General features: G+C 39.5%; 1 protein-coding gene across 1 annotated transcript; it reads right to left on the reverse strand.

Moving 5' to 3' along the window:
* Nucleotides 1-1,318: 1,318 nt before the first annotated feature.
* On the reverse strand, nucleotides 1,319-27,130 carry FMO2 (flavin containing dimethylaniline monoxygenase 2). The gene is made up of 8 exons (XM_032161011.2): nucleotides 26,999-27,130; nucleotides 16,883-17,071; nucleotides 13,616-13,778; nucleotides 10,969-11,111; nucleotides 6,404-6,603; nucleotides 4,839-5,194; nucleotides 2,673-2,745; nucleotides 1,319-1,670 (listed from the first exon to the last, which is right to left on the reverse strand). The coding sequence occupies exons 1-8, from the start codon at nucleotides 27,128-27,130 to the stop codon at nucleotides 1,319-1,321; spliced, it is 1,608 nt and encodes a 535-aa protein (XP_032016902.1).

Genomic DNA, 27,130 nt, shown 5'->3' on the forward strand with positions numbered 1-27,130 from the left:
TTCAATTCTAAAAAAAGTTTGTCTCTCCTAACAGATCAGTATACTTCCTTTTACCAAATGTTAGAGGTACATATTGCTTATTTAGCTTTTTGCCTTGGTTATCTGTAAGACTGGAGTTAGATTCAAGTGTCAATCATTATAATGCTTTGCATCTACTTGGGAGATACACTTTTTTTCCTCAATTCTTATTTTTCCAAAATGTCAAAGATTATCTTAAATGTTATTGCATAGGTATCTTTCATTGTAAATTCCTTCAGCTTTTTAGATCTAGCTGAAATATAAATCAAAAATTATAAATAAAAGTAATTTGGTCATATTTGTCAAAAAGAATGCTGTTTTCTATGTAAAGCGCCTCCCAAAGTAGCAGATATATGAGTATAAATAAGATAAACTGTTAGTAAATCTTTATAAATAATGAAGTGTTTTGTAAATAAATATATTACAAGACAACGTTATGATCTTTAGTTCTAGAGTTCAACAAACCTGGGTTCCAATTCCAGCTGCTTCACAAGATCAGCTGCTCTGAATCTTAGTTTCATCATCTGTGAAATGACTATAATAGCTGTAACCATCTCACAGAATTGTTGTGAGAATTAAATGAAATAATACATATGATGTGCACATAGCACAATGTCTGGCCTATGATAAGCATTAAACATATATATATTTGTTAGGTAGCTGTTATGGCATCTTAATGTTAATTTTTCCAGCAGTATCTCTGTCAAAATATAGGAAGTGTGGCCATTTGCTTAGCTCTTAATATGAGGTCTTAAAAGTTCATCTGAGCATCACTGATATTTTCTAAATCTATCCTCTCACTTTTTTGTCTAGTAGTTTTGAGTGATCCCCGACTGAGCAAATGAAACATGACCTAACATCTGAGAACTTTGTTACCAAATAGGGTGGATAGAAGACCATCAAAAACATTGTTCAGGAGTTTTAAATATTTACCCACAATTTAAATTGTCTAATAATTTAAACCATGGTCTGCTTTCATGCTGTGTAATTCTACTATTTTTCCATACAACTCCCCTATATCAGGGTTGGCAGCACTATTTACCTGAGCCAGTCTTATTTTATGTTTTGGTGACTTTGGTGAACTAAGGGAAGAGTGGAATGGCAAAATTTCATGACAAAATTTTGGTTTTGTACATAGACCTAATTCTGCTAATTCTTTACAGTTTCCCCCTCACCTGTACTATCTAACTCTAAAATCTATAATTAGAACATGAATTTAATATTTTTTCTTCTAGTCTTTTTTTTTTTTCTTTAAGAGGTAGTGACTGACAAGATAATAAAGCCCAAAGTGTTATGCTGACTAGGACCACTGAAGTTGGCAAAAAAAGGCCACAACAACAGCAAGAAGGCCCAGGATTTTCAACAGAAAAGAAACTGAGAAATTAGATGAATCCTTCAGGGCCCGAGTCTTTAGTGGCGTCAGTATCCTTTGTTTCTGGGTAAAGATGGCACTCCTGGCTCCTTCCCATTGTCCAGGCCCAACCAGGCGATACTGATAGGAGTTGCAGGGTCCGAAATAGAGTCTCACAGCCAGTTTAGGATCTTTGAACAAGAGAGAGCAGAATTCTGGCTTCGCACCTATCTCTAAGGCGAGCTCGTCCAAGTAGTCAACATAATTGGTCTGCAACGTCTGGCTCTGGCTTTCTCCAAACCTTAGTGAAGAAAGTAAAAAGGGAATATTCACAGAATGTTCTAAGTTTTCTAGAATATTAGGCATTCAAAACTGCTAAAGGAATGAAGGAATGAGTGAATATGTGAGTGAGTTTTGAATGAATCTCGGTGGAAAGTCTGAGTTCATCATACCAGGAGGCTCGTATCTCAGATTGAGAATACGCCCTCAAATAAAGAGCCATGAATTCATGGATGCTCTAGAAATGTGACAAGATTGGTAACCATTGTTTGGCATTTTTTAAGCAGTGGCAAATCTCCAGGCAAGTGCATGCTAGCCAGGATGACTGCAGGAATTCATGAGATAATGCATATGAAAGCATAGCTTGGTGTCTTGCTCAGAGGAGATACTTAATATTTGCTTGTTAAATTACTAAAGTACCTGGCAGTCTGGATGGCATACAGTAGATACTCAATCAATGTTAGGTAAATTTGAATTTGAACATGAGAAAACTCCTTACACCTGATATAAGCCCCAAATCAACTTTCCAAGGGTACTCGATCACTTTTGAACCTCATTTTACCTCATCACAAAGCACAAATCCTTGAACCTTCACACCAACCCCTTCCCAATTTATTTTGATGGGGATTCTCTAAATTTTCACAGCTATTCAAGCTACTATCACCACTACTGTCTCATCCCATTCCCTCTCTAACCACAGAGTGTAGGTGGCTTGAGAAGTTATGGAATCTGACATGGGCATCATATAAAACTGAAATGAAATTAAGCCAAGGAGAAGTGCTCTGATTTGGTACAATTCTTATCTTTAAGTATTTGGTTCTTAACCTAGTATGTATAAGAATCGCTTAGGAAGAAGATAAAAATGCAAATTTTTAGCCTCACACACAGCGTTTCTGATTCAATCATCTGGGCTATAGCCCAGAAATTTGCATTTTACCAGGCAGCTAGGCAGTTCTTGTAAGTAGTTAGATCGCTGTACTTTGAGAAACACTGTTTCATGTAAAGAATTAAAAAGAATTCTTACAGGTCAATTCTTTTTTCATTCCTTTTGATAATGTCCATCATCATAGTTCTCTCTGAGGGCAGGCTACACAAGCCTAAGGAATAAAAGGTTGGTTTGAATAGTAAGTTTGAGTCAATATCATTACTTTATCTATTTGTTGATTCTTAAAATTAAGCTCTGGATGTTGAACCATGTCATACCAGTCAGGGCTTCTGTGCTGCTGAACTTCAGGGGGTGCCACTCCCATAGCACTCTATGTGACGCTGTCCAGGGAGCACAGTCTACGGCATGGACTACAAGATGGAGAGGGCCAAGAGAAGAGGCTGGAAAAGGGAAGCGTGTCTGGGAGCCTGGCAGCCATGACTAGTGGTTTGGGCTCTATCCCGAAGGTGACAGAAGGCCCCAAATCAAATCAGTGGAATAGTATTCTGAATGAAGTGAGAAGATCAGATTGATTTTTTGGAAAGATCTGTCTGGCTGCTGAATTTAGGAAAATGGATGCCAGGGAGGCAAGCCCAAAGTTGGGGAGACCAGTAAAGGGGCTGTTGAAATAAACCTGGTGAGAGATGAGAGTAGGGCAGTAGAGATAGGGAAAGATTGATGCAGGGGTTATTATCGTGTGCTCATGACTCCATCGCCTGCCCACAAGTGTCCCCTGAGCTTTGGATGTGTTGAAATATGGACAAGTTCCCTTGCCTAGGGTAATCAGACATCTCATATTCAAGTAGTCCAGACCTGAGCTCCTCACTGAAGCCCTCCTGTCCAGACTTGCATCACTTTCTGCACACCCCCTCTTTATTCACAGCAGTATTGTCCACCTGGTTTCCAATGCCAGAGATCTGTAAGTCCTCCTTGATTCCTCTCTATTTCTCTGACCTTCCCACATTGAACCAATCATAATGTCATGCTGATTTTTCCCTCAATGATTTCTCACATTTATGGCTTCCTTTCCACTTTGTATCTCTGCCCTGGCCCAGGATGCGTCATATTTTAGCATAGGCTATTTCAGTAGCTTTCTCTTTCATCCCTGAGGCTGTAGTCTTTCCCAATTTCAAATCTATATTCCACACTACTGCTGAAACAATCTGTCTAAAGTGTAAATCTGCTAATGCCTGTTCCTTGCTTATAACCCTTCATTGGTGTCCCGGGCTGAAGAGCTTTCTAAAATGCAGATTCCAGGTCCCTTGGCCAGTCTTACTTAATCAGGGTCCCTAAGGATCCATCAGATGATTTTCATGTGTGGCCATATTTGGGAAGAACTGATCTATAATTTATAATCTAAGCTCCATAGCTTAGAATTTTGCATGTCTTACAAAATTCCTGTGTCCTGTCTCCTTCTTCTCCAAGAGTAATCGCTCATCTCTCTCTGCCTCATACGTCATGCTCTAGCAATGTCAAATAGCATGTGCCTTTCCATATGGATCATTGCCTCTATGCTTTTGTTCAGGCAATTCCCTTTTCTGCCCCTGAGAAATGCAGTTATCCAGGACATTTTCCTTTATCATGTGCCCTTCCCTTATTCTACCGTGATAAATGCCCTTTCTCTCCTTCTCTGAGCACTCCATATATTACTCAATCAAAGCATTTGTCATGTTATGTTGAAATGATCTGTTTAAATTTCTCTCTGTCCCACCAGTTCCCAGCACAGGGCTAGGTATTCAGTAAGCTTTTGCTGAACAGAATTGAACCCTGGAGGCAGGGAGATAACACCATTCTGAGGAGTATGAAGTGCTACACAGACACTCAGAAACCTTTTAATAATTTTATAACTTGTAGGGATTTGTGAGGTTGAGCTGCTCGGGTGTTAAGAGTTAAATTGATTTGCAGATATGCTGAGGAATTTTTAAACAACACATAGGTAAAACCAGGAGACACAGATCTTTTTCTTAAACTTATCTCTCATGATTCAAAGAAAAGTTAACATGCACTTAGCTTTATGCCAGTTGAAATTCTCTTGACTGTCTAATATTTTAAAAGGATGATTGCAGGTATTTATTATTACTAAATTCCTGTATTTGTTATTGTTTGAATTCTCCAGTAACTTTTTAGAATGTTAGTCTTGTGAGAGCAGCCAAGGTTGTCAAACTTTTTCTTGGCAACCTTTTTATCTCAGGCAACCTTCTTATCATTATTGATAAACTTCACCAGATCTGAAATGCTTAGCCACTCACCTGCCTACACACTTACCTTTGAAAACTCTTGTCACCCAACGAGCTTGAAGTTCAGCAGTTGGGAAAATGGAACCTAGGGGCTGGATGAGACCAATGCATGCAAGGGTTGACTTCTCCAGGTGAGCGGGGAATATATATTTATACAGTGAGACCATATTATTCTCTACTTTAACAAGTGAATCTTCAAGGAAGGGAAAAGAGAAACTATATCCTGTTGCAAAAATGATGACATCAATGTTCTCCTCCACTGTTCCATCCTCAAAGATGGCAGAAGTTTCTGTGAGCTCTTTCACTGTAGATTTCACCTTGATGGCTCCACAGAGTAGACGACTTGGGACATCATCATTTAGTACAGGTTCCTTCATAATGTATCTGAGACATACAGAAGAAAAACATTCTGAAGGATCATTTACTGAGGAATCTTGATATTTTTGGGGTATGGCTCTGAAAATAAAAGGGCTTTTCAAATATCTGTAAAACTCTAACTTAACTGGTTGTCTGTTCAAATCCTTATTTTCTGACTTAATTCTCATGTCACAAATGTCTCCCATCAATAAATAAGGGAAAACATGTAGGCGATGTGAGTGAAAGAGATTTTAAGGAAGGAAGCATCCCCAAGGGCTTAGACAAAATGCCTGTGCCTATGGTCAATCCCCAAGTATTATCGTGGTTATTATACCATTTCTGTTTTTAACCTTTTTCATGCTATCTAGCTTTTATTATTTTGCTGTTTTATTTAACCCCTATTTGATCATAAGAAAGAAAAAATTTGCTAAATTTCCACTAGTTTTGAAATCTATGAAGAGATCAATGTGAAAATTAATGTATAAAATTAGGTTTGGTGATATTTGTTAATCCCAAATATCCATGGAGTCTCTGTTAGTAATAGCATGGATGTTGATGCAAAGTCCACCTATTTTTTTTTGTAGATTTGAGAACATTTTCTTTTTCTTTTTTTAATAGACAATACATGTCACTTATGTCAGATCTTAGAATATGGTAGTTACATGGCAGGCATTTGTTAAAAGATTCTAAAGCTCCTCTGTTTTTTTAAGGGAAGAAGCCTCTAACATCTCAAGCAAAAGAACCATTCATAACATTTGCTTATGCTTAAATCACTAACATATAACTTTGACGTCAACAGAGATTTGTCTTTTAGCAAAGAAGAAGGAATGTGTTTTCAAAGGTTTCCCATGGAAAGAACCTTCATGCTATAGGGTTAGCAAAGCATAAATTATTAGATGGAGAATTACATGTTTCCCACCACATCCCTCTGAAAGGCAGGTCGTAGTCTCTTAAAACAGTTTTCTCCAATGTTAGATGACTCTGGGCGTTAGAAAGTTCTCCCCTAGTTTTGCTTTCTGGAGCAGCTTATAACACTTCTCCTTCATCTTCTTAAGTATTTTTTAAAGGCATACAGAACAAATTTAGAATCCAAACTCCAGGACCTATAAGGTACTCATATTGTTAGATTGTAGTTTTAACTACCGTCTTAGCAATTTGAATCTTTGTTAAGGGAGACACCTTCAGACAACTTTGCTCACCAACGAGTATACCATTAAAAAAGCAAAATAACTCTACTTGTTTTGAGGCTCAAGGCCGTAATTTTCATGGTTGAACCACCGATTCATCTGTTGTTCTATCATCCATTTTACAGCTGTTCGTGGCAGAACATTGCGGAGCATAGAACGAAAACGGGTGTGGAACACCGAGTCCCAAGGATAGCCATCTTCAGAGATACGGCTCATGACCCAGGTGCCATGCCTGGTGCTAATAAAAACCTGGCAAGCAAAAAGAAATGCAGTTTAAATTAGGGCATTGTCCCATTTAGGAGGAATCTACTATGAAGGTCATGTATCACATGTGTAGCCCCAGAATTTACAGAGGTTCTCTTTTAAAGATGATTGACCTCAATATAAAGTACCTCCTAAATAGGGGTACCCAGTGGCATTTATGCTGATGCAGGAAGACTGCAACAAAGTCTTGAGAACTTCATGGAGACATCAGAAAGTCTTTGGGCTAACTCTGATGACAAAATCCACAAGTCTTTCCCATGTTTACAGTTGTGGTTTGCTGCTCCTTAAGAGAAAGTTCCTCCCTCCCTCCTCTCATGTTTTCCACTCACCTAAGTTTCTTCTATAGTGCAGGTAGAATGATTATAATCCTTGGAAATGTTTGATTATAGCCTAGTGACTACACAAGTATAAGCGTATGCATCTGAATATCCCTGGATGGAGAATAACAAGGGAAATAATCTTCCTTCCATATTTAAAAGACTTTATTATTGTGTGTGTGTGTGTGTGTGTGTGTGTGTGTGTGAGACAGGGTCTTGCTCTGTTACTCAGGCTGGACTGTAGTTGTGCAGTCATAGCTCATTGCAGTCTCGACCTCCCAGGCTCAAGTGATCCTCCCACCTTAGTATCAGACAAGTACCACCACATCCAGCTAATTCAAACACATTTTTTGTAGAGACGGTCTCACTATGTTGCCCAGATCGGTCTCAAATTTCTGGGCTTAAGCAATCCTCCTGCCGCAGCCTCCCAAAGTGCTGGGATTACAGGCATGAGACACAGTGCCTGTAATATATTTTAAAAGTTAAAAACTCTGAACTTACACTCTGATTCTCTTTCTCTTAAAGTGCACATCTGAATCCTCTTTCAGATGTATTCTTTACCTTGTTTACGAAGATTTCCCTTGTTTCCAAAATGTACATTTAATCTCTTTTCAAATGTATATTTTGCTGTGTTTACTGTTACTCCCCCATTGGCCAAATGCATACTTGAACTGCTTCTTAAATTTTTACATACCATCCAGTAAGTTTTTGTTCAAGGCTATACTTGGTAAACACATAACATTCACTTGCAAGGTAACCAATTTACTTAAGAGGTTTGGATACAGACTGCTTGGGTTTGAATCCCAATCACACTACTGTGGGTGAACTATTTCAATCTGTGTTGCCATGGCTGAATTATTTCAATCTCTCTGTGCCTCAGTTTCTCTCTCTGTAAAATGGGGGTATTAAGAGTACCTACCTCATGGCATTCTTGTGTAGATTAAATGAGGTGGTACATATAAAGTACTTGAAATATTGCCTGGCAAGTGATAAGTACTGCTAGCTGTTATTTTGTAAAGTTAGGCTGGAAGAGAGGAGTTTCATACAATGCCTTATGTCTGGAGTGAACCAGAATTTGGAGACAAATTTTGTGGGGATGGGCCTTACATTCCTTGCTTGTGAAGTAGCACCTATACCAAGCATTCCCGTATTGCTGGTCTGTGTGTGGTATATACCTATGTTGTGAATGTCTCCTGCCGTTGCCCTTGTAGGCTGACTTGGCAATACTTTGATTAGATATTAGATATGAAAATATTTTCATTAGTGTCTCTTTCCATTACTTACTGTCCCCTCTTCTTTCTCAGGGGCAAACCATGTTTCAAATGGAATGCTCTGCCTGTTTGATTCACTCTTTTTCTGTTGTGACCCTCCCTACAGCAGGGGAGTCTAACCTGCCTTAGTGACACTAGCTGCAACAGTGAGAGAAACATGAGGATTTAGGCTCAGGCTGCTTTCTCTGAGACGCATGCTTTAGGTCAAAGGCCAGAGATTTGCATTTTGGTCGGAAGTATGTAAATGACTAATATGGTTTGGCTGTGTGTCCCCACCCACATCTCACCTTGAATAGTAATAATCCCCACCTGTTAAGGGCAGGACCAGGTGGAGATAATTCAATCATGGGGGAGGTTTCTGCTATGCTGTTCTCCTAATAGGGAGTAAGTTCTCACGAGATCTGATGGTTTTATAAGGGGTTCCCCCTTCGCTCTCATTCTCGCTCCTGCCACCCTCGTGAAGAGGTGCATTCCGTCATGATTGTTAAGTTTCCTGAGGCTTCCCCAGCCATGCCAAACTGTAAGTCAATTAAACCTCTTTTCTTTATAAATTACCCAGTCTCAGGTATGTCTTCATAGCAGCATTGAGAATGTACTAATACAACGATGCAGCACCATCCCATATGATCTTGAGTGGTGCTTTTGGATTGTGGTAGAGGGTGCCGTATCCTTATGAAGGTGAATTTCTTTTAACAGAGCAGTGCACACTCAGAATTTTGGTGAGTTCAGGTTGTAATTTCAAGTTTTGCAGATGCACCTAGTTCCGTTCCTAGCATGTATAGCTCCTGTAAAGTCTCTGGTTAGTCTTTTCACAGAAGGCTTGAGAGTATATTACTCTGTGTAAAAGGTTTTATCATAGTTATAGATTTATGTTGCTACTCTAATAAATATTGAAGAGATTAGTGCAGATGAATGATTATAATCCTGGAAATGTATGATTATAACATTATATTTAGGAGGAATCTACTATGTAGGTGATGTATCACATGCATAGCCCCAGAATTTACTGAGGCTCTGTTTTAAAGATGATTGACCTCAAAGTGAAGTACCTCCTAAAAAGGGGGCACCTAGTGGCATTTACACTGATAGAGGGAGATGGCAACAAAGTCTTTTGCACTCTGTGCAAAAGATTAAGGAGCTGTAAGGCATGCAAATAGAGCCAAGGTAGTTTCTTAATATTGAATCTCGCACCATAAGTCTTTCTGTAGGGTAAGACACATACGAGGAACTGGTTCTTGCCATCTAAGATTTGATATCTTTGGAATGAAGAGATCTAAGTCCAAATCACTAGTCTGACAACATGCAGTAGTCTAGGATGGATCTTCACTTGGCTGACTGCTGTATTAGCTCCTCACATACTGTCCCATTACACACTGTTCCTAAGGCTTTGCGGGTATTCCTAGCATGAAAGAGCCTAGAGCTGGTACTCTCACTTTCTGGCTCTGCTCTGCTCCAGGCTGTCACAGTTCCTGCCTCCTCACTTGTTCTTCACACTGAGGTGATAAGTGACAAGAGGTTTATTTTCACAAAGTGAAGACTTACTGAGTCTAGTAAGTCTCTTTGTGGTGTTAGTGACCTGCTCTGTTCCCAGGCTGGCACTAACTGACTGATAGATGACTCTGACAGGTCCCAATATAACCCTTTCATTAACCTGCTGGGCAGGTGTCATGTTTGCTTATAACTTTTGCCACTGGGTATCTAGAGTCCTGAAACTGTAAGACTCAGGATGGAAATGATTTGTTGGTTGTGCATAAGGCCATGGTAAGCCCTGGGTGGCCAGAGACATCAGGCTGAAAGAGCTAGGGTAAGAGTGATTGGGCATCTGGTTCAGGCCTTCTTGAGAGGGGATACTTTGGGAGAGGACGTTTAGTGATTTTTCCCTTCTTTGCCTAGGTCTGTCCTTGCAGAAGGAGTTTATTTTTTGCTATTCCTGACCACCACTGTCAGCAGCATCATCATGTAATGAATGTTTGACTTTTTGGCAGCTCAGCTGGTGTCATTCCTGAGCAGGTGCAAAGATGACAGTGGTTAGAAGGCCTCAGGAAGCACCTAAATATCTATGATTTTAGTTGAGAGACCTACTATCTATTTAATCTTTCTTTTCATAATATTTGGGTAACTGAAGGTTATCTATATTTCAAATATAATTCAAATATGCACTAAATTTCTAAAAGCCACCCTCCAGAATATGAACAGATTAACCTCTCATTAAACATCCAGGTAGAAACAAGGCCTCTTGGCTGAGTGTGGCTGTGCATGCCTGTAATCCCAGCATTTTGGGAGGCTGAGGCGGGCAGATTGCTTGAGTTCAAGAGTTTGAGACCACCCTGGGCAACATGGCAAGACCCTCATCTCTACAAATATATGAAAATTAGCTGGGTGTGGTGTGGCATGTGCCTGTAGTCCCAGCTACTCAGGAGGCTGAGATGACAGGAAGATTGGAGCCCAGGAGGTCAAGGCTGCAGTGAGCCATGTGGACGAAAGGCCTCATGTATGGAAAATCATCTGGTCAAAAGTTCCCATTTTAAAAATGAGGGAGCCATCGCTCAGAGAAGTGAAATGAATCACTCTAGGATTCATGGCTGGTTAGTGACAGAGCTAGGAGGTAAACTGGTTTCTTGACTTCCAGATTTTCTATGCCACAATGAGCTACCAACCAATTAGTTAATGAGGATTGGAGCCACGATTACATGGCTGGGGTTCTCCAGTATGGCAGTCCCAATCCTCCCCTCCAGGTACATGGTAAGCAGAGAGCATCACACCTGAGCAGCATTCTTACTCAGCTCAACAGCAATATCTGAGCCCGAGTTTCCCATTCCAATCACCAGGATGCGCTTTCCCTCAAATCCATCTGGATGCTTGTATTGGCGGCTATGGAAATATTGGCCTTTGAACTTCTCAATACCTTCAGGGGGAAGAATAGAGAAGTCTATGAACTCCAGAGCAACTATGTCAAGCTAATTTTCAATAAAATTGCATTGCCAGCTTTTCCTTTCTGGAGTCAATAATTTGTTTTGCCTCTTCTCCTCTATAGGAGTAAAGCACATAAGCAAACTTAGGTGCCAGACCAGGTGGGGGCCTGTAATCCCAGCGCTTTGGGAGGCCTAGGCGGGTTGATTGAGCCCAGGAGTTTGAGACTAGCTTGAGCAGCATAGCGAAACCCTGTCTCCACAAAAATTAGCTGGGCATGGTGGCGCATGCCCGTGGTCCCAGCTACTCGGGTGACTGAAGTGGGAAGATTGCTTGAGCTTGGGAGGTAAAGAATGCAGTGACCCCTGATTGCATCAATGCACTCCAGTCTGGTTGACAGAGTGAGACTCTGTCTCAATACCAAAAAAAAACCACACAAGACCAAAGGGGTTGATTTTTGATTTCAGAGGCTGCAACTTAACAGCTGCGGTTTCTCTATCAGAGACAAACAAATGGTGATGAATACAGCAGGACCAGATACTGTCTTCTGGCTTCCCATTATACTATTTTGGACTATATAATGACACTTGACACTTTAATATCACATATTAGGCAGGGTGTGGTGGCTCAAGCCTGTGATCTCAGCACTTTGGGAGGCCAAGGTGGGCAGATCAACTGAGGTCAGGAGTTTGAAACCAGCCTGGCCAACATGATGAAATTCTGTCTCTACTAAAAATACAAAAATTAGCCAGGGGTGGTCATGCACTTGTAATCCCAGCTACTTGGGAGGCTGAGGCAGGAGAAATGCTTGAACCTCTGGGAGATGGAGGTTGTGGAGGTTGCAGTGAACCGAGATCATGCCACTGCACTCCAGTCTGGGTGACAGTGAGACTCCATCTCAAAAGAAAAAAAAATCACTTATCAGATACTCTTAAATATTTCTTAAGCACATTATGAAGTGCTATTATAATTGTGTAATAGAATACAATTTAGCAATCTTATTTTCCAAAAGTAAACTAAAACTAAAAACCAGTCACATAAGAGTTGGTTTCCATATTGTGTAAGTCAGTGACTTGCTGGTGGTTAATCACAGACAAGCTTCTCTGTGTCCTTTCCTAGTTACTACTTTTATGCTTCCCAGAAACACATGACTTTATAAAGTATTTGCCATTGATGGTGGGGTTGCTTGAAAGAATCTTTAGATTATTGGTTCTCAAAGTGTGGTCACATGGCCAGAAATATCAGCATTGCCTGGTGTTAGAAATGCAAATTCTCAGCCTCATGTCAGAGCTACTGTCTTAATTTGTCTTCTATTGTTTTTAACAAAATATCTGAAACTGAATATTTTATAGGGGAAGGAAGTTATTTCTTCTGGCACACAATTGTGGAGGCTGAGAAGTCAAGGTTGAAGGGCTGCATCTGCTGAGAGCCTTCTTGCTGGTTTGGACTCTGAAGAGTCCCAAGGCAGCATAGGGCATTGCATGGTGAGGGAGCCAAGCATGGTAACATGCTAGCTTAGGTCTCTATTCCTCTTCTTATAAAGCCACCAGTTCCACTCCTGTGTAACCCAATAATCCATTAACCCATTTATCCACAAATGGCTTAATCCATTCATGAGGGCAGAGTTCTTATGACTCAATCACCTCTTAAAGGCCCCACCTCCTCATACTGCCCCATTGGGGATTAATCTCAATATGAGTTTTGGACAGGACATTCAAGCCATAGCACCTATTGAATCAGAAATACAGAGGGTGGGGCCTAGCAATTTGTGCTTTGAAAAGCCCTCCAGGTGACTCTATTTGAGAACAATTGCTTTAGATGAGCAGGCCTTAGTCCTGACTATATATTAAAATCACCTGAGCAAACTTTCATTGCTCTAACCCTACTCCACAGTGTTTGAATCTTTGGGGGTAGGTCCCCAGGCCATCAGGGCTTTAGAAGCTCCCCAGGTGATTCTAATATGAGGCCTGGACTATGAACCACTATATTACATATTTTCCTAAGGGCCTTGGGAAAGAAGTGTGTTCTCTGAGGAAAGACTTGGGTGGACCAGAACAACTGGATGCAGGGTTCTATTCCTGCACTTCTCTCCCCATCACTAACTTGCAAAGCATTTCTTTCTAGGAGCTCTCCCCTTGTGTGTGAGCATGGCCCTGTGAAAAAGGCTTGGTGTTTGGCAGGGTAGAAAAAGGCCAACGCAGGCACATGGCTAAAAGGGCCTCTCCAACAGAGAACCAGTTTGATGTGAATTCTCTAAAATTATGCCAAGGACTTAGTGACTTCCAAGGAAGTTGGCTCTGAGATCTATGTGTGATGAAGACTCAGAGGCCAATAGAAACAAAGATGGTGTTTGGTGTCTTTCATCTTTCTAGCTCTGTCTCAATCTTATTGAGCCAAGTTGTGCCCAGTTGCAGCAATGAATCCTGCTTGTCAATACAAACTACATATAAAGTACCTGGAAACCTACTCCAAAAAGCTGGGAATCCCAGCAGGTCTCACCTGGAAATGACTTCAGTGGGATATGAGGTAGAATGTGGTGGCCACTGCAAACCATAACTGCGTCAAAGACAGCACTCTGCTCCTTGCCGTTGCTCTGAGTGACAACTTTCCATTGGCCAGAGGATGAGAAATCTGGACATTTTCTCACACTAAGGACAGTTGTCTTGAAGAAACACAGAGAAGGCATCATTGAGAATTACTCCAGGATAACATGGGCCAAGTGTGTCCTTCTCATTGCTGCTTCGTGCAAGAGGCCTGACTCAGCAGTGGGACTAGTCTGTTAAGGGTGTTGAATGCTGAATAAGGACTTGAAAGAAAAAAGCAAGTTCTTATGAAAACTGTCAGAATCCAGATGGAGTCACTAATGTTAAGAAACCCAAAACAAATAGAAGTGGGAAAGGCCAGAAAGAGCGGATTCTCATGGTGTGTGCCTGATAACAAAAAAGACTACAAAAACCACCACTTTGCACAAAGACCATCATAATCTTACACAAAAATGACTTCTACAAGAATATCTGCTCAGTAACTGTCCAATCTCAGCCTGGCATCACCCCTGTTATTGCTCTTTATATAATTATTTCAAAACAATTATGTAATTATATTTTTTCCCCATTTAAAAACCTTTATCTTCCTTTAACTCCCTGAATACACAAATAGTTTACCATGGCATGTACATTCTCATTACAATGCTCTATTACCAAATAAATTTCTTTTAAAGAACTTCTCTCTGTCATTTGATAGTCTGAACAAGGAAACAAACTAATTCAAGTGATCATGCAATTGGCATATGTCAGGAACGTTTTATGTAGCCGCCTCTTTGTGGACTTTGTATTAGAGAAGATATTTCACGCAAAACACTTTGCAGAGTGCCTGACACATGGTCAGCATTCCACTGAATGATAGTTTTTAACATTTACTATTTTTAAAACAGAGTACATCATGTGAGCAAGACAGTTCATGATCTCGTTTGAATAAAATGATTTCTTGGTTCATTGATTTTTTTAATGTAGCCCACTGGAGGTCTGTTAATTTTTAAAATTGTACATAAATGTTTCATATCTGCTGGATTAAGAAACAACGTCAAGTGGAAGCAAAGTTTATACAAGAGGAATGGCATGCTGCTCATTTGCAAGTATTTTAGTGTTTTATATATCTCAGATTTTCAGACATTTTTCCAACTGCTGTGTTGGTAATTTTTAAGCTGTCTCAATTTAAAAATGTATATGGAATATTAGTAGAAATCTTGTAAAAGGGCTTTAAATATCTGGGCAGTTTTCAGATGAAAGAAAAGATTTCAGATGGTAGTTCAAAGTAGTATATTAACTAAGTGCTATAGATCCTTGCTATTCAAAATGTGATTTGAGGACCAGGATCTTCAGTATCACTTGGAAGCTTGTCAGAAATGCAGAATTTCAGAACTTACCCCATACCTATTAAATTAGAACCTACATTTTTAACAAGATATCCAGGTGATTCATGTCCACATTAAAGTTTCAGAAGCACTGATGTAGATTACATTGACAATCATAAGCAACAGGGCTTGTTACAGTTTGCCTGCTTCTCGAGTTGAGCTCTAACACCTATGACTTACACCAACTCAGAGACCAATAAACAGAAACCAGTCTTCCCAACCCCTCTTCACTCTCCAAAAAACAAAAGTAGCAGTAACACAATAACCAAGAGAAATGACTCCCTTGCAACTCTAACGTGATCTTTAAAAGAATGGAAGTTATATATCATAAGAAGGCAATATATTTGTTAAGTAGATTGATAGTTAAGTGCACAAAGTTACAAAACCTTCTGGTATACATAATCTGTTATTCACAAATTAGATCTACCAGGAATTGGTGAAAAACTACATTAGGAGAACTGGACATTTTAATGGAATTTATAAATACAAATTTTCATCAAAATTTACTATTGTAAGTTGATATTATATAAGCCTAGCATTAGAATTACTAAGAAAATGAGATGTATTCAAAAATAAGCCTCACTAACAGTTATTTATCCAGAAATGTTAGTTATTTACTTTGAGACAGGGTCTCACACTGTTGCCCAGGCTGGAGTGCAGTGGCACAATCACCACTTATTGCAGCCTTGACCTCCCAGGCTCCAGCGATCCTCCCTTCTCAGTCTCTAGAATAGCTGGGACCACAGGTGGGTATCAACATGCCTGGATAATCTTTTAAAATTTTTTTGTAGAGACAGATTTTCACAGTATTGCCCAGGTTGGTCTCAAACTCCTGGGTTCAAGTCATCTTCCTGCCTCAGCCTCCCAAAGTGCTGGGACTGCAAACTTGAATCACCACACCTGGCCAAGAAATGTGATTGATATTTTATTTTCTAAGCATAGTAGCTATTTCTCAAAGTATAGACCATTGATAAAAATTCAGCATGCTTAATGAAAATATTGTTTTTTGTTGATTTTGAGGAAGCACAGGAAAAGGTAATTCCAAGTGTTTTTCAAAATGATCTGGCCATCTTTAGGTTGCAAGAGATTGCATTCAGAAAAAAATGATAAGCAAAAATACTTGCCACAGCCTTCTAGTATGAACAGAGACCAATGAGTTTATTTAATACACATCTAAGAAATCCCATTTCTATGAAGAAGCTAAGAAAACAAAACAGTGATTTAATTTTGGTATATGCCCTTTCAAGGCAAATGAAGCTAGGTGTATTCAATGATAACAGATATTAGTTTAAATGAATTTTTGAGGCTGGGTGCGGTGGTTCACACCTGTAATCCCAGCACTTTGGGGGACTGAGGCGGGTGGATCACTTGAGGTCAGGAGTTCGAGACCAGCCTGGCCCAAATGGTGAAACCTAGTCTCTACCAAAAATACAAAAATGAACCAGACATGATGATGTGTGCCTGTAATCCCAGCTACTCTAGAGGCCGAGGCAGGAGAATCACTTGAGCCTGGAAGGCAGAGGTTGCGGTGAGCTGAGATCATGCCACTGCACTCCAGCCTGGGCAACAGAGTGAGACTCTGTCTCAGGGAGAAAAAAAAAAAGTTTTGACATCAATATATTATTATTCAAACCTTTAATTTTAACAGATGATTTTCCTCTTCAATTAATGTATATAATCTATAATATCAAGGGTAATGACACTACTTTTTGGGTTTTATATGAGGCTGTTATATTTCAACAAATACTTAGAATGGGATACTTCATTCATAACTGCTTTCATTATCAGAGTCACTTTTCTATTTAAATATGAGCTGAACTAATGTAGAGAAACCCATTTCCCCAAAAATACAATACCTGGAACTGAATATATTTTAACAGATCAAATTTTTTAGCAAAAATCCTGAAATATTCCAGAAGTTTAGAATTATGCAGGAAGTTTGGAAAATCTTCAGGCATTGGAAAGTCACTGAAACAGGACATTTCTTTGCTGGTGTTGGTAACGACAGATTGATAGATACTTGCTCGGCCATCTTCCACATTCTCCTGAAGGATCAAATAAAATAATTAGTGATAATGACGCATTCAAAAATTTTTTGTTTGTTTTTTACTCTTCCTACATCTAACCCCTGGGTAATGTGATTGTCTTTGGTTGCTGCAGTGTGACCACAATGTTTAGGTAATGAGTGCAGTCTATGTGTTCCATCAATCATTCTGTGATGACACCAGTTTGTTGCCTGCCTGTGACGCTCACTGTGAGGGGTAGGGATAATATTGGCAATAGTGAGGTTGGGGACAGGGACAATTATTTTGGCACATTGCAAGATACTAGCATCCTAGGTCTCTACCTATTTAATGCTAGTCTTTGTGACAACCAGCTTACTTCCTAAATTCCCCCTGGGGAGGCTGTAATAACCACCACCTCTTTAGAAACCAATAAACCCTAGGACACTGGGCAGAGAGCATAATAGAGAATTCCAGTGTTATAAAATGAGTACTTTTGGAGGAAGAGAGTTTGCAAATTTTGATTTGAATCCTTTTATACAAATCAATCATTGTCAAGTGATAAAGGTGAGTAGCACTGATACAATCAAATCATTTTTTTTTTTTTTTGAGACAGAGTCTCACTCTGTCACCCAGGCTGGAGTGCAGTAGCGTGATCTCGGCTCACTGCAAGCTCCGCCTCCCAGGTTCACGGCATTCTCCTGCCTCAGCCTCCCGAGTAGCTGGGACTACAGGTGCCTGCCACCACGCCCGGCTAATTTTTTTTTTGTATTTTTTAGTGGAGACGGTTTCACTGTGTTAACCAGAATGGTCTCAATCTCCTGACCTCGTGATCCACCCGCCTCAGCCTTCCAAAGTGCTGGGATTACAGGCACCATCATGCTTGGTTCATCCACTGCACCCGGCCAGAATCAAGATTTAAATGGTAGCTTTGCTGTAATTTCAAGTAACTTGGTAAAAGCTTATCAGGTTAAGGTATGCTAGCTTTCTAGGTAGTTAGAATTTAGTATGGTGTTATTGTTAACTATATATATTAAGATCCAAAGAGAGTTTGCACTAGAATACAAGGGGGTTTCTGTCTCATATACAAGGATACAATAATCTGAACTCTGGATAAACAAATCACGGTACAGTGTTTTATTTTCAAACACTGGCTTCAAATGGCATAATACTGATGTCAAACTGATGTGTAAACCATTTCTGGATGTTTCAGCATGATTGAATGTAATGTCATTGGCAAGACAATGAGTTTCTTAATCAAGTTCTCAAAATGGGAAATATTTTATGAAGCAAAAAAATACTATTTTTTCTCAAGACCAGATTATTATTGTTATTATTTTTGAGACAGGGTCTCATTCTGTGGCCCAAGCTGGAATGCAGTGGAATGATTATGGCTCACGGCAGCATCAACTTCCTGGGCTCAGGTGATCTTCCCACCTCAACCTCCCAAGTAGCTAGGACTATAGCCTCATGCCACTACACAGGCTAATTTTTAGTATTTTTTTTTTTTTTTTTTTTTGTAGAGATGAGGTCTTACCATGTTGCCTAGGCAGGTCCGAAACTCCTGAGCTCAAGCAATCCACCCACCTCAACCCCCAAAAGTGCTGGGATTACAGGTATGAGCCACTGTGCCCAGCCCCAAGACCAAATAATTTTATGAGTAGTATAGAGTAAATAGGAGGGTTCTGGAGTCACACTAACTGGGTTGATGTCCTAATTCTGCCACCTTTAATGGCTTTGTGACCATGAGCAAGTTACATAGGTCAGTTTCCTCATTTTCCTCTGTAAAATGGAGCTCATTGATAACTTAAACATGCAACAATTGTTTCAAGGCTTTAATGAGAGTGAATAAAGTGCTTAGCAGAATCCCTGGCCCAAAGTACATACTTAAAAATATTTATCCCTTTTCTGTTATTATTGGCCACTAGAGTTAAATTTACTAAGCCAGCCATAGTTTTGAATCAGTTAAACTAAGACTGTTACACTGCAGCCAAAATTCTAGTTTTTGAAAGACCCAACAATTTGGCTTAAAAATGTGGTTGGCTCCTCTATCAGGTCAATTTTAAGGGAATTTTGAGTGATGAGAAGAGCTGATTTGATGTCTGAGGCCCTACAGTAATCTTAGGGCCAGGGCAAAACTCGCCTTTGGGAGATTTTACTTGTGTAGTCTGTCAGCAAACAATAATGACCTCACTATTTTTCTGAAGATCAAGTGATAATCCCTTTTTTTTTTTTTTGAGACAGAATTTTGCTCTTGTTGCCCAGGCTGGAGTGCAATGGCATGATCTTGGCTCACTGCAACCTCCCCATCTTGGGTTCAAGTGATTCTTCTGCCTCAGCCTCCTGAGTAGCTGGGATTACAGGTATGCGCCACCATGCCCAGCTAATTTTGTATTTTTAGTAGAGGCGGGGTTTCTCCATTTTGGTCAGGCTGGTCTTGAACTCCCAACCTCAGGTGATCTGCCCGCCTCAGCCTCCCAAAGTGCTGGGATTACAGGCGTAAGCCACCGCGCCCAGCCAAGTGATAAACTTTTATTGTTGGGTTAATTGGCAAATAGCAGCTAAAAAGACCCCCTTGTCTTTATATGTGCTTCCTTCTACATTTAGTTTGCTGAAGTAGGCATCTGTGTATTTAAACAAATCTGGGTAAAATTGGCATAGTTTTCCTAGTTATGAAGAGATGATTAACATTGATTTAATAGACAAGTATGTATCAAATGCTTGTCCTGACCAGGGTCTGAGCTTGGAGTTAGGGATAAGATGCTAATAGTACGAACATAGTTTATATCTTTATGGAGCTTATTGTTATATTAAAATGCACTTGAACTTTGGAGATCTGAAAGTGGAGACAGAGGGTTTATTGTCACTCAAGAGGAGGACAGAGACACAGTTTTCAAAACAGATAAATTTAACTCACATATTTACTTAAGTACTAGTACTGCCTGGATAATGTATTTAAGCATAAATATAGTCTGAATTTCCTTATGTATAGAATTTGCTATAATTTGTTTAACATAAATTATCACATAATAAAGAATTCTTCTAATAGAGAATTTTCAGAATGTCAGAAAACTCTAGCAAACCAAGTTAATTCAGATAGCACTTGTTTAGAATTTATGATCTTTTGATCACGAGCTGAATTGAAGTTTGTTTGACTTCATGACAATAAAAAGGTTGTAAACACTAAGTTTTTTTTTTTTTTTTTTTTTTTTTTTTTTTTTTTCTCTGTCGCCCAGGCTGGAGTGCAGTGGCGCGATCTCGGCTCACTGCAACCTCCGCCTCCCGGGTTCACGCCATTCTCCTGCCTCAGCCTCTCCGAGTAGCTGGGACTACAGGCGCCCGCCACCACGCCCGGCTAATTTTTTGTATTTTTGGTAGAGACGGGGTTTCACCGTGGTCTCGATCTCCTGACCTCGTGATCCGCCCACCTCGGCCTCCCAAAGTGCTGGGATTACAAGCGTGAGCCACCGCGCCCGGCCCGTAAACACTAAGTTTAAAGAAGATTATAAGGGTAATATTTAATCTACTCAAGCAAGGAAATTTATTTTATTATTATTTTTTTCATGGAAAAACCCTCTTGTTTATTTGATTAAACAAAATTAAAATAAGCTGCATAGGAACAATTTTAAAGTCCAAAGAGATACCAACTTTGTTTTAAGGCTGTAGTAGCTGATACAGCGTCTCCTTGCTACCTCCTCCAGCCTTCTCTGTGGACCACAGTGATACATTCAGAAGCCTGTTAGCTAACACAAGAATTTTTGAACACTTTTCCATTGGTTCTTCACCTGCTCATTGGCTGTCATGTCTGCGGCCTGCAATAGTAACATTTAAGATTTAAAATGTGAAAGCCAAGAGGCGAGGCGAAAAAAACCAAAACCAACCAACCAAAAACTCACTTTTGCCTAAAGGTTTGGGGGGAATCTTCATTTCCCCACCCATCTACTGAATTGATGGGATTCACATTACCACGGCAATGCCCATTTAAAAGTGGCAAATGGCAGTCAGCACCCCACCCCGTACAGGCTTGCAGTGTGGTTTCTGCGGCCAGGGGAGTTACTACGGTAGTGCATATTCCTTATATCATGTCTGCCTTGGACAAATACAAATTAAGAGGTTTAACTTAGTCATTCTAACATAAGGCAACTTGCCCACATTAATTCCCCCAATTCTGTTTATTAAAAAAAAAAAAAAAAAGACAAAAAGACTCAACCAAGTCACATGTTTTACCGTTAAAAATTAAAGCATTTTGCTGACGCGGCATGAGAGCTAATGGACAGTATTAAGCAAGATTCAGTTTAACAACCCTCCCAGCCACCCAAGTATAACTAACATGCTAGTTAAAAAACAACACCCCTTACCCACCCACCCTTACCTCCATCGATTTTAGGAGAAAAGAGAAAAAAAGAAAGGAATCTTACCACCCTAAAAGCAAGAAAACCCCAGAAATGTGAAAAATCTTCCTCTGAAGAAAGGCAACTACACAGACTGCTAGAAACACAAAGAACTTACAGAGTTACAGAGTTGGTTATTTAAAGAAAGTAAACACGTTGCTACACACTTCAACATTCAGTCAGTGTGCTCTGAGATAGAATCTTAAGAAAAATACTACCTGAGCTTGTAAGTTAATACAATCGTTAAAAGGAGGTCTAAGACCATGTGCATACACAAAAGTTTTAGAACCATTATTGGTTAAATGATGATGGAAAATATCCCACCAGGCTGGCTTGTTAACCCGTAAGATCAGTTTTAAAAATAGACATCATTGAGGTATTTCTTCACCATGACATTTATAAGCCCCTCATGATAATGACAGTGGTCTTAGGACCCTCCTCTCTTACAAACAACCAAAAATTAAGGCAGAAGAGAGGTGGGAGGGTCAATACAGTATATCCTGGTAATGTGCTTCTCAACTTTATCAAGTATTTAATAAACAAGGAAAAAAAACCCGTCAACATGTTACCTTTGGTAGAAAAAAATCAAAACACAAAACAAAAGAGCAATACACACTTCAACAGTCACTGCTCAGTCAAAACAGTGATTGTTGTAACATTATGGTGATGAACGTCCTGCTGGGTCCAGAGAGCTACAAATACAATCATGAAGTCGAGAGGATTCTCATTCCCTTCAAATATTTGATGTTTCCAAGAACTAGAGCTTTAGAATTGCTCCTAAAGGGTATTATTTGCAGACATTCGAAATACAGATAAAATACTTTTCTCTTTTTTTTTTTTTTTTTTGAGACGGAGTCTCGCTCTGTCACCCAAGCTGGAGTGCAGTGGCGCGATCTCGGCTCACTGCAAACTCCGCCTCTCGGGTTCACGCCATTCTCCTGCCTCAGCCTCTCCGAGTAGCTGGGACTACAGGCGCCCGCCAACACGCCCGGCTAATTTTTTTGTATTTTTAGTAGAGACGGGGTTTCACCGTGTTAGACAGGATGGTCTCGATCTCCTGACCTCGTGATCCGCCCGCCTCGGCCTCCCAAAGTGCTGGGATTACAGGCTTGAGCCACCGCGCCCGGCTAAATATTTTTCTCTTGAAGAGAAAGAGACCTAAAGGTCTTTATTTGTAGTTAAGTCCTCCAATAGGTCAGATTAACCAGTAGTTTCATAATACTGAACAACAGTAATGGCATGCCTAATTCTTTTTGAGGGGGAAAAGCCAGATTGCTAAGAACTACTTGGATTTATGACTACATTAAGCAAGGAAATTTATAAAGCAGAAACAGATTTACTTATTATAAATGTGAATTACAAAAACTTACGAATTTAAACTTTTTCTTTGTGAAACATCATTATATTGACCCTTACCAATCAATATTTTTGCTTTCATGGGTAGTTATCATAAGCAGTTAGAAAGAATAAAATTGCCTTTCTTTAAGAATATTCTGTGATTCTATCATTTCACTCAGATGGACCTTACATCTATCTGCTCTGTTACTTGAATTGAATATGATTGAAACTCTTCTTACTTCCTTGTCCTACAATTAGAGGCAAAAATTGCAATTCCCAAATGCCAGTCAGTGGACCAGTTGCATTAGAAGATGGGTCCAGATGTGTGGTGGCACAAGGCTGTAATATCAGCTAAATCGCTTGAACTCAGGCGGTGGAGGTTGCAGTGAGCCGAGATTGCGCCACTGCCCTCCAGCCTGGGCAACAGAGCGAGACTCCATCTCATAAAAAAAGAAAAAAGAAAAAAGACGGGCTCAGATTTCTGTATTTTAGAAGTTCTCCCTGGCTGCTTCTGCACAATGAACTTTGTGAACCACATCTCTATTAGAGTATTGCTATCTTCTGTCATCTTTCATTAGGCTGGTGTCTCCCTTGATCACTGGCCTTGATCACTGATAGAGCCCCCTAATTAAGCTCCCTGGCTCAGGTATTTACCACTTTTTTTCTGCTGCTTTCAAGGTAAAGGGTATACACTCATTGGCAGTATGTTTGGAATATTGGATCTTGGGGGAGCCATGTTGTAAGAGAGAAAGTGATATTTCAGATTGAACTTAGAGGAAGAAAACCAAGATTGAGATATGTTTAGCGAGTATTACATGGAAATTAAAATAACTAAACATATACATCTGGAAAAGGAAGAGATCCAAATCCAAATATTACAAGAAAACCCACAGGAAAAAAAATGTACATGGTAACTCCCACGTGAATACAAGGTATTAGGAACAATAAAGGAAACAGAGAAGGTTAGCGGCTGAAAGAAGATCATGTTTTCCTCCATCAATACTTCAGCAAGGTTATTAAGTGTGAGAGCTCCGAAATTGTAAACCCTCATTTTCTTCCCGCCACCTATGTTCCCCTGAGCAAATTCTTTATCTGAAAACTGTTTCTTCTTAATATGTAAATAAAGATAATCATAATACATACTTCCTAGCAGTATTGCAAAGAAAAGAAGGCGATGCTTGCCAAGTGCTTCCCGTTGCTGGAAACAGAACGGAAAAATATATGCTAATTACCCACCTGTCCCATGGTCCATATGTGCCACTAGGGGGTGCTGGAGAGTTTGGAAGAATTCTGTATTGTCTGGGTTGGGTATAGGACAAGGATTCTTAAATTTATTTATTGTTAATTTGTCACCACCAAATATGTTAAGTAATCTCAGGATTTGTGTAAATACAAAAATTAATAAATAACCCATTTAAAAAATTGCTTCTGGATGGTAGAGTAGTGAAAAGGCAAAGTTTACCAGGGAAGGGCATGAGGCTCCCAGCATCCTTCTTGGAAACTCCCAGTCACCTGGTAACCAAAACCCTCACATAGCCCTAGTGCAGGCAGCCTGTGAAATTTTGCTTATTTTATGTTTCACTCTGCAGGGATACTCTTTGGACTCTTTGACTTCGTTGAGTGGAGACAATAGTTTACATTCCTCTTTTGGATATAGTTTTGAGAGAAATTTGAAATGTGATACTGTTACAAGTTCCACAGTTATATACTTAACCTTTAATATTCAATAAAGCCTAATTAATCAGGTTTTAATACAGTTTTTCTAGTGAATAGGAAGGTATCTCTAACCTGAAATTTTAGATACAGGCAAAAGGATAGTTGGAGCAATATTTTACCCCAGAAAATACCTTCTTAGAATTCATCAAATCATATTGTTGGCAGACTATTCAAACTAACTCTTGTCTCTTTTGCTGACAATAAATCTGTGGGATGTGAGTATGCAAGGATTTTGGTATACTGGGGGAGGGAGGTTGTGGAGCCAATCTCCTGCATATACCAAGGACCAACTGTAATTTCTACATTTCTTGTTTAGGTTAAGAATCTACCTGGGAGCAAAAAAAAAAAAAAAAAAATTCCAGCTGAAATCTACATGTGAACCTAGAGTGGACAAAAATATCTTTGGTTAAGACAGGAATGACCATCATATCACTATCCCAGGAAAAACTAAAATGATGTTAATCATCAGCTTTTAATAAGAAATGAACGTGATTTAAGCTGTTTTCTTTTTGCAAAGCTACCTGTCTTATAGAAGAATCAATTTCTCCCTTCTCCCTCATTAACTCTGAGTGTGTTTAGATAGTAGAATGATCAGATTTTTAAATTAGGTGTTTGTGTAACAATTACCAAATTTGTCTTATCATAGGACTCATTTGAGATGTTTATTAAAAACCCCCAGAAGATTTTGATTCAGTAGATTTGGGGTGGTGCCCACAAATCAGTAATTTTTTTTTTTTTTTTTGGTGGCAGGTTTAACCAAAGGAATCAATATCTTTCAGAAACTCTCCATGGCTGGGCATGGTAGCCTAGGCAACAGAGTAGGACCCTGTCTCAGAAAAATATTAAAAAGAAAAGAAAAGAAACCCTCTAGGTGTGGTTTATGGTCATATGTACTTGAGAAGCCTAATGTTACATGTTAAAAAAGATCCCTGTTGGCATGAGATTCAATTTGAACTGACAAAGCACGCACAGGTCCTGGATCACCTTGCCATCCTCCTAACTAGTCAGCCTGCAGTGAGAGCCCTTTGTATGGTCTCTGCTGATATGAGTTTGATTTTCATGTATTCAAACCTTTTGCTCCCATCTGGAATATTCTTATGTGTTTTAATATCTCAGAGATACCTGATTACATAATTCTAAAGTCATTGCTTTTGGGTTCTGAACTTAAACTTTTGTTGAATCTTTTTGAGCAAGAATGCAAGTTAGGGCATGGTTGTAAGTCAGGGCTTATCTGTTTAGAAGTCATGTAGGCCCTGGTTTGGAGGCCAGTTCCTCCAGTGTGTGGCCCTGGCCATCTCACTTAACCTCCCTCACTTTCAGTTTGCTCATCTATAAAATATATAGTTATTATTAGTAGCTAACATTTATTGAACTCTATTATGAGTCCAGAACTTAGATCTAAGTTCTTTATATGAATTATCTCCCTTAATCTTCAAAATATCACTATGAGGTAGTCACACTTTCCTGTTATTATATCCATTTATAACTGGGTAAATTGAAACACAGGATGTAAATAACTTGTTCAAGATCTCACAGCTAGAAGGTGGTAAGCTACTACCTATTGAGAGGTTGTGGGAAGGAATAATTGTAAATCCTTATAGCTATCTATGCAAATTTCTAATTTTTATACAAATTGTGAAGGATAGTGATATGGTTTGGCTTTGTGTCCCCATCCAAATCTCATCTTGAATTGTAGTTCCCACAATCCCCACATGTCGTGGGAGGGACCTGGGGGGAGGTAATTGAATCAAGGGGGCAGCTACCATCATGCTGTTCTCATGATAGTGAGTGCGTTCTAATGAGATCTGATGGTTTTATAAGGGGCTTTCCCCCCTTTGCTCAGCACCTCTCTTTCCCACTGCCCTGATTGTAGGTTTCCTGAGTCCTCCCCAGCCATGTGGACCTGGGAGTCAATTTAACCTCTTTCCTTTATAAATCACCCAATCTCAGTATTTCTTCATAGCAGCATGAGAATGGACTAATATAGACAACTAGCATTATCAATATTTGGTTTGATTAATAGAATAAATTTAATTAATAAAACATTTAACAAAGAGTTTCACAGCAGTTATACTAGAATGTCATTGATAAAGCTCAGTAAACAAACATGGTTCATTTGTCAGAGAAAAATAGTAATGATAAGAGCATGGTCTCTAAGGAAGCATTTGGTTTAATAATTGAAACAGAAGTGATATCTTGAGAAGAATCCCTGTACTTCTATTTTTGTAAAATGTTCTCTAATATTAGTGTATTAAAGAATGACAAAAGTATGGGCTGTAAGACAATTGCTGAATCCAAAAGAAGAGATCTTTTACATGCCTGGGTCGGCTACCTGGGTTGGGTTAGTATTGACGGGAGGAGAGATGCCAGCCTATGACTTCAGTTCCATTATGGCCACATCAATAAATAGAAATAAATCTGATCAAAGTTGTTTAATAAATTTCTCAATATGACCCATCAGTAACTACGATTCACCCTGAAATAACAACACAACCTGTTCAAGACCCAAGAAAATCTCACTTACTTTGAACCTCCACACTCCTCCAATATCTTCAGTTCTCTCAAAGCAAGTCGGTTCAAGTCCCTCATCCACACAGCACTTCAGAGAAATCAGGCCACTGACCCCAGCTCCAATCACAGCTACCTTCTTTGCCAT

The sequence above is a fragment of the Hylobates moloch genome, unplaced genomic scaffold, assembly GCF_009828535.3.
Source record: "Hylobates moloch isolate HMO894 unplaced genomic scaffold, HMol_V3 SCAFFOLD_8, whole genome shotgun sequence".
NCBI classification, from domain to species: Eukaryota; Metazoa; Chordata; class Mammalia; order Primates; family Hylobatidae; genus Hylobates; species Hylobates moloch.

Coding starts and splice junctions, on each gene's coding strand:
- FMO2 (XM_032161011.2), bottom strand. CDS start 27,130: ATGGCAAAGAAGGTAGCTGTGATTGGAGCTGGGGTCAGTGGCCTGATT. Junction 6,604..10,968: donor TGAGTAAGAATGCTGCTCAG/GTGTGATGCTCT, acceptor TTTGCTTGCCAG/GTTTTTATTAGCACCAGGCA. Junction 2,746..4,838: donor GGTGACAAGAGTTTTCAAAG/GTAAGTGTGTAG, acceptor TTTATTCCTTAG/GCTTGTGTAGCCTGCCCTCA.